The sequence below is a fragment of the Solanum verrucosum genome, unplaced genomic scaffold (genome assembly GCF_900185275.1).
Source record: "Solanum verrucosum unplaced genomic scaffold, falcon-dt-bn FXZP01000038.1, whole genome shotgun sequence".
In the NCBI taxonomy this organism is placed as follows: Eukaryota; Viridiplantae; Streptophyta; class Magnoliopsida; order Solanales; family Solanaceae; genus Solanum; species Solanum verrucosum.
The window spans coordinates 5047415-5055977 of record NW_026020564.1 but is presented as its reverse complement, the minus strand read 5'-3'; the positions used below and the strand labels follow the sequence as shown (position 1 = coordinate 5055977).

Here is an 8563-nt window from a genome sequence, read left to right as displayed (position 1 = left end):
ACAACATCCGACTCGGTCCAAGTTGATGCACTTACAATGAGAGGTTTAGATCTTTAGCGTAGAGTTTATGGGGTGTTACAATTTATTAGTAATAGTAATTCTAATAACCCTAAATCATAAGTCTCTATAGGTATAATATCCGACTCTCGAATCACTATATTACCTGACGATCTGTGTTAGGGAGCAACACTCACAAATGCACGAGTAAAGTCTCCTTACATCCTACCTTCCTCAAATTCCACTTGTGAAATTATATTAATATATCATTATTATTGTATTATCCGATCGAAAATTATACAAATTCAGCACCAAAACTCTAAAAACAAAATCATGAAAATTACAACTTAAAAGAGTGTCCAAACTTGCGGGATTGAGAAAAAAAATTCCAAGTTGGAATCATCGTATTGCATCAAGTTGTGGACAATATAAGCAAGCAAACAAGTCCTCTAGCTATCAATTTACTTTGAACTACTAAATCATAAATATTTCAGCCCCATACCCAAAATATAAATAACAAGTTGAAGGACTCAAAAAGACTCAACCTACCTCAATCACACATTCATATCCTCTTCCTACCCCCATCTTGGATGAGATAAGATTAATGAGGTGCTTGCACGTGTCACCTCTATTGTGGTGACTTAAAATGTAAGAAGAAAAGAATTTCCAACCTTTCATATGTAGATATTAAGTAATTGTATAATGTTATCAAGAACCACATAACATATCAAACCTTATCATTTCATTATATAAAGGGTAGTGGACATCAAAAGGTTCATATTGAACTAAAAAAAAAAAGAAGAAAAAGTAGAAGAAGCAATATGGCTTCCTCTGTTATTTCCTCTGCAGCTGTTGCTACACGCTCCAATGTTACACAAGCTAGCAGCATGGTTGCACCTTTCACTGGTCTCAAATCTACTGCTACTTTCCCTGTTTCAAGGAAGCAAAACCTTGACATCACTTCCATTGCTAGCAATGGTGGAAGAGTTAGGTGCATGCAGGTAATTAACTCATCGATTTTCGATATATATATATATACACTGACAGTATGAACAATTGATATTTTCTTAGTATGTTGTAACATGTAATCTGCCTTATTTCTTGATTCAATTATCTAAGGGGTTTATAGGTTGTTACATGTTATATATGTTAGTTACTCTCTTTCTGACTCAATTTATGTGATAGTAGTACTATTTTATTTTAGTTTGCTTGTCTGATCTTAATTTGACATAATTTTAAGAAAGTAACAAAGTATTTGACATCTTGTGGTTTTAAACTAAAGTTATGTAGAATGTACCAAAATGTCCTTTGATTTTGTGGTTTTAAACATGTCAATTGTCACGTGGGAAGTTATAATTAAATAATTATAAAAAAAGAAGAGTAATACAAACAAATTGAAACAGAGGGAGTATATGTGAGTTACTCACCTTTGATCTAGTATATGCAATTAGTATTTTTCTTTTTAGTCAGTTTCAAAAGAACGACACATTTTTATATTTAATAGTAGTATTGATTTAAGTTACCCCTAATGAGATGATTTATAATCACATAAATATTTATATTTTCTTAGACCATGAATTACAGAAATCTTTCTTTATTCTTAAACTCCATATACAATTAAATACCTCCACATAAAAATTAAAATAAGAGAGTATCTTTTAAGTTATTTGATAATTCATAGAAGTTAAAGATTCAATTGCTTAACTTATCTTTGATTATATTATACACATGGAAAAGATAAAATGGTGTATCCCACGTATAAACTCTATGTTCAAAATTAAAGACGAATTCAGGATCTAAAATTAATGAATTCAAAATATCTCTATCTTATTATGTGTATACAACTTAATTTTTCCATAGTTCAAGTTGAAAACAATACCATAACTTATCCTAAATCCATGGTAGATCTAAAATTTCAAATTACTAGGTATGGACCACAACACTTAAGAATATTTTGTGATAATAAGTCTTAAATTTAAACAATATTTACAATAGACACTAGGTGTTATTACATCACGAGTCGTTGCCTATATTGCTTGGATTGTTTTTAAAAATGTTGACAAATACATGTTAAGTCCTTCAAAATAGTGCATTTTTAGATAATTCGATAAGAGTGTAACAACATTTTCAGAAAGTCGATAACTTAATTTTTTATTTTTTTTGGGGATATGTATATAGGTATGGCCACCAATTAACATGAAGAAGTACGAGACACTCTCATACCTTCCTGATTTGTCTGACGAGCAATTGCTTAAGGAAGTTGAGTACCTTTTGAAAAATGGATGGGTTCCTTGCTTGGAATTTGAGACTGAGGTCAATATCTTTTTCTAAATTTTGTCACATTTACTTTCGTTTTATCGGAAAATGACACATTTTTATATTTAGATACGATTTATTTTTAATACTTCAATGTGTTGTTTCTTATGTACAGCACGGATTTGTCTACCGTGAGAACCACAAGTCACCAGGATACTATGATGGAAGGTTAGTAGCGGATTCAAAATTTAAAGAATTTATTCAATTAACTCGTACTTTTTTAGTTAAATCATAGGTGTGGGTACGAGAATCTTGAAAACTAGTATAAATATCATGTTTTGAACTCGTGTATTAAAAAAAAACTCATAAAACGTACTCTGAACATCACTAGTATATATAAATTATGATGACATGCAAGTGAGAAATGAATACATAGTTTAAAGGGAAAAAGGATAAATATACCCCGAAACATCGTAAATGGTATGCAGATACCCTCTGTCATATTTTTGGGTCATTGGTGCCCCTGCCGTCCAAAAACTAGAGCATATATGCCCTTCACTCTAACGGAACACTAAATAGGGACACGTGGCACAATCTTATCCGTCGATCCTATATTTAATAAATGTCAGGTCCATGGATAAGATTATGACATGTGTATATCCGTTAGTATAAAGGGTATATATATGCTCTAGTTTTTGGACGGCAGTAGCACCAATGTCCCAAAAATATGACGGAGGATATCTGCATACCATTTACGATAGTTCGGGGTATATTTGTCCTTTTTCCCAATTGAACACAAACTTTTTAGTTACATCATAGATATAGATACGAAAATCTTGAGAATTAGTATATGTAAATCAAAAGTTTTCGTAAAAGTCATAGATTCTGAAAAAGTTGAAATTTTGAATCCGCTTGTGTCTGACAGGTACTGGACCATGTGGAAGTTGCCCATGTTTGGGTGCACTGATGCCACCCAAGTGTTGGCTGAGGTTCAAGAGGCTAAGAAGGCATACCCACAAGCATGGATCAGAATCATTGGATTTGACAATGTGCGTCAAGTGCAGTGTATCAGTTTCATTGCCTACAAGCCAGAAGGCTACTAAGTTTCATATTAGGAACAAAATTGTCTTTAGGGACACTTTGTTTTTAAATGCTACTTAGGAGGTTCTTTTTTATTTTTTCTTAATTCCAACAAACTGTTTATGTTTTCTTAATTTACTATTCGGTTTATGTTTTGGATTTATGAGGACCTAATTATATGATGATTTGGTGCTTTGTTTGTAAATTTTGATTCTTGTGGTTTATGACTTTTTGTGTTTCATAATATCTTCAATCCTAAATGCAAATTGTCTACAAATTGGAGTAGAGGTAGGAGAAGGAGAAATAGAGGAGGAGATTAGGTGGAGAATCGAACGAAAGTTCAAATAGTCAATCAATTAAGATATTAAGATTCCTCAACTGATGCTCTGATATTGACAAAAGTGTTTTTTCAAACACAAGTTGCTACTCTTCAAAAGTACATTTTTAACAATAAAAAAAAAACACGCTTTCCAACAAGTTGCTATTCTTCGAAAGTACCTTTTCAACTAAAATCACTTGCCAAAAAAATAAATGGCTTTGAAAGCTCGACCAAACAGGCTATTAGCAAAGGACAAGTTTGTCACTCTCAAGGCAAATATTTTTTATATCTCAAAAGGTTTTCTTGGCCATAATTGTAGAAGCTGGAGATAAAAGAGATAGGATTTCAAATATTTCCAAATGAAATACTCCTACAAGATTTATACTACTTGAGAACACTATCACAAGAAATTTAAAAGTTATATGCAACAAATAGGTAGGTTAAAGAACTAAAACAACAAATCCCTGGGTCCACCTGCATATTCAAGTGAATCCACTTACCAATAATAAGACATGTGAGACACAAGATATGGTCAGGAGAATCCAGTGGTCAATGAAATGGTTGAGAGCCGTAAAGTCTTATGTTTAAATCTCAATCTAGACAAAAACACTAGGTGATTCTTCCTATCTGTCATAACTTTGGTGGACAAAGTTGCCTAGTACCTATTGCTAATGGGAGATGATAAATATCTCGTGGAATTAGCCAAGGTGCGCAAAAATTGGATCAGACACCACAATCTTTAAAAAAAGATTTCAAAAATGTTGGGGAGAAAAACGAAACTTAAATCACCATTCTCTATTCAAAAATTTCACATATATACATTATACAATACTACTAGTTTAATTTCAAATATCAAAAATTTGGGGCACCAAAAACAATGGAGTGCATTTACATATGCACCCAAACAAAATTATCACACCTCTCAACCACCTTATTTTCACTGTGCAAAAGAGAGACATCTTTGCACAGTAATATTAAAGCAAAACCAAAACCAAAACTTTAGCCTAAATTCTCCAAAAAATTGTTCTTATTTTCTAGTCGAATATTCTATATACAGAGTTAATAATCGATATTCCTTTATATACCGTTCAGTAAGGAAGATTTATGCCATAGCAGCCATGCGAGAGTTTAGGCAGTCAAAGCCCTCTACTCTATTTGGTGAGTGAGGTTTCCCGAGTCTTGCCCTTGCACACCTTCCTTTACAACTTGATGATGGAGAAGTAGATGGACTTGGCGATGAAGATAAACGGTGTTGCTTTTGATTTGAGAATTGAGCATCATGGATTAATGGATTCATAACCCTGCAAGGCGGTGAACCAGAGAAGAATGGAGGGGATGATGACAAATCTGATGCATATTGTCTTGCAGCTACGCCGTCCTGTTAGACCATGAAGATCATTTTAAGAAGTGGCAGGTTGAATCAGTGGAATGAGTTATGACATTTTCCGTAAACAGTAGGCAAGCAACAAAAGAAACACCTATATGCACTATGTTGTTGGGACTCTCCAAATGCCTACACCCGTGTTGGATCCTCCAAAAATGCACTACTTTTGGAGGATCTGACACGCACCCATCAACATTTTTGAAGAGTCCGAGCAGCATAGCATATACATGTAGACACAGGTAAACTGACAGTTGAATGTGATCAGTAGAAACAAAAAAACAGTCGAAATTAACTAAACAAATCTACTAAAGATACCATCATACAAGTCATATTAATTAAATGCATTTCCCAAACTCACATTTCCAGATTATAATTAAACGACGCAGGAAAGAACAGTAACCAACAAATTCAATTTTTACCTACCTTATGCAATTGGTACAAGCTAAAAACATGATTTGAACTGAAGATCTATTACCTTTCTAGTTTTCTGTTCATCTGGCAAACTCAAAAACATGCTTTGGGGGATAAATTATGCTTCATTAAGAATACATACAAAACCATAATTGTGTTTCCATAAGGCTCCTTTTAGAAATATTTGCCGAAGGCACATCTAGTGTCCTCATAAGAGTTCGATATTGAGATGGTTAAAAAGATGATGGATGGAATGATGGGGCCAAGGACTGGGATAAACAGAAAGACAGGAACATTGCAATTATCATTTGATTGGACTCAACTACCTTCAATTTCCAATTTGTCTCATGAAACAGGGTTTAACTACTCTTGCGGATTGAATATTTTCTGTGCAATTAGACATTACCTTGACACCTTAAAATCATTTACCGTTTGGTAGCTGGTTAGAGTTATGCAGGGTTTAGTTATTCCACCTTCTATCCTGTGTAAAACAATAATATAGATTCCCTCATAATTTATACATGTATCAATAATGCGGGTTTCTAAACTGCAAACCAAACAACATGTTGATTTTATACACTGAATAACTTACCTCCTACCCAGCTACCAAACGTGGTATTACGTATGCAGAATTTAATACTTGCATAATTTGACTCTACATCAGCTACCAAACAACCCCTTAAGAATCAAAGCTACTTCTAAGAAAAATAATTTAGGTATCAAAACCACCAAGAAGAAGGAGCTCCGGGTTAGCCACCCAAGCGGTGGCGGAACTAGAATTTTGGCTAAGGAGTGTCAAAATATAAAGAAGTGAGATTGCATAGAAGCCAAGGAGTGTCAATATGTAATATATATACATAAAAAATATTTTTATTCTACCCTCACAATGTAACTTTCTGATGAACCTCAACAACATGTGGCTCCGCCACTGCACCCAAGATCCCCTTCTAGTAGGCCAACTACTTGATTGATTACCTTCGTTGAACTACTAAAATCATGTGTCAATTGGCTCCTCTCCATGAGACTCATACCATAAACAACACTCACATAGCTATTGAGCATCATAAATGAGAACTGAACGGAGTGTGTAAGATCGCATTATGTAGCTTGGAATTCTACACACTCTGCCAACAATGAGGATATTTTCATATTGACAATATGCAAACATGCTACAATATTTGCGATTATATAGATACATGCAAACCCAACTTACTCAAACAATATGCAAGCAATGACAGAACCAGGATTTTTCATTAAGGGGTTTCAAAAATATGAAGAAGTAAATACACGAAGATGCCAAGGGGATTCAACATCTACTGTATAAAAAGAAAAAACTATTTCAACCTTGTATATACAATGTAATTTACCACCAAAGGGAACGAACCCTTTTTCCCCTACCTGGCTCCGCCCCTATTTTGCAAGTTTAGTTATGTAAAGACACTCGTATTAGTCCGTATACATATCACCTTAGCATCTGAAGCTTTGACAGACAACATGTTGAATTAATTACATGCAGAGAAACTTATATACGATAAGATTCATCCCTAAGTAATTATGTCAATTCCTATAGAAACAACATAGTGATCTAATCAATTAACTTAGCCTGAATCCCAAACTAGATGGAGAATAGCTACACGAATACTCTGCATCCATTATGCTCTATTCATGCCGGATTCAATATTCAAAGATTCATCACAGTTATTCTCTTTCTTCATCATCAGCCGGATCACTATTCGCAACATTGACCGTCATCCTACCACAACCCTCCTCATTTAAAAATCTTCCATTTTTGAAAAATACAAAAGGAATTAAAACATCCCTATAGATTCACATACAACAACAACATAACCAGTATAGCGGAATCTCCTGGGAGAGTAGAGCGTATTCACACTTCACCCCTACCTTGACAGGTAGAGAGACTGTTTCCGATAAACCCCGGATCAAGGAAAACAATAACACAAAATTTATGAAGACATAAGCAATAACAACATCACCATAGACAACAATTAAATAATACAATGGGGTGAATTGATAATCATGAAAAGAAATTCTAACCTCTTTACCAATGAGATCAAAAAGTTCTTCACCCCCTTTTGAAATAAAAACCTCAGCTTGATTTCTTTTCCCACCATCAAAAAAAAAAAAAAGTAAGAACAACCCATTAAACAGAAGATCAACAACATAAATGGGTCATTAAAATCTTGAAAAATAAGATTAGAAATTTTTTTAAAAAAATCACCTTAAAGGAAGGCAGTTAGAATGGGTATTGATATTCCCAGGCCGACGAGGTTTGGGGCAAATAAGTGAACCCATCGGATAAATGGGGATGTGAAAGTGGCTGGAACCCAATTTCAGTCAGCATCAAGGGAACGGCAAAGCCCCAGTATACTTTTGATAAACAACTAATTAGAAGTATTTTCTATCTTCCTACAATTATGGCAAATGCCTAATTTCCTTTAAACAATAAAAACTCCTTATATACAATGCCTATTACTTTCATTCCATATTTCTAGGACTTATATTTATCTCCATCCTATCATTAGTTTATTAGTTGAGTTGGCAATATGTATCTCTTTCTATTTATTTTTTTTAAAAAAATATTAAATATTTTTTGGATGATCGCGAGTGCCGAGTAGGGCTATTCATGGTTTTGGTTAAAAAATCAAATCGAGCCACAATCCGAACCAAACCAATTAAAAAAAATGATATTTGGTTTGGTTTGATTAGATTTGGTTTTAAATTTTGAAAACTGATACTATTTGATTTGATTTTGGTTTTACTAAAAAACAACAACAAAATTAACCAAACCAATATATTAGATAAGTATATAAATTTTATAATATTTATATATTATTCATAAATAAAATATAAATATTTTGTTAAATTTTAATTAACTTAAGTTTTTAACTTTACCATTTTCTCAATCCCAACACTTTAGCCCAACTATAACAATCCTTAGTCCAAATCCATCAAAATCCATTTTAGTCTTTACCGACCCTACTTTAGATGAAATAGTCACACTTTCTTTTAATTGAATCACTTTGTTCGTGCAATGATAACTCTAGTATTGCTTAATTGAACCGACAATAGCTTTTATGTGGATTGTTCATGTACTA

General features: G+C 33.3%; 2 protein-coding genes across 2 annotated transcripts; one reads left to right on the top strand and one right to left on the bottom strand.

The window, feature by feature from the left end:
• The first annotated feature begins 812 nt into the window (after positions 1-812).
• LOC125810300 (ribulose bisphosphate carboxylase small subunit, chloroplastic 2) lies at positions 813-3558 on the top strand. The gene is made up of 4 exons (XM_049489808.1): positions 813-998; positions 2176-2310; positions 2429-2481; positions 3179-3558. Exons 1-4 carry the CDS (start codon positions 819-821, stop codon positions 3354-3356), a joined length of 546 nt encoding a protein of 181 aa, XP_049345765.1. The 5' UTR covers positions 813-818; the 3' UTR covers positions 3357-3558.
• Positions 3559-4419: 861 nt separating this feature from the next.
• LOC125810303 (uncharacterized) lies at positions 4420-7875 on the bottom strand. The gene is made up of 3 exons (XM_049489811.1): positions 7687-7875; positions 7503-7566; positions 4420-5030 (listed from the first exon to the last, which is right to left on the bottom strand). The coding sequence occupies exons 1-3, from the start codon at positions 7758-7760 to the stop codon at positions 4755-4757; spliced, it is 414 nt and encodes a 137-aa protein (XP_049345768.1). The 5' UTR covers positions 7761-7875; the 3' UTR covers positions 4420-4754.
• Between the last annotated feature and the right edge of the window lie 688 nt (positions 7876-8563).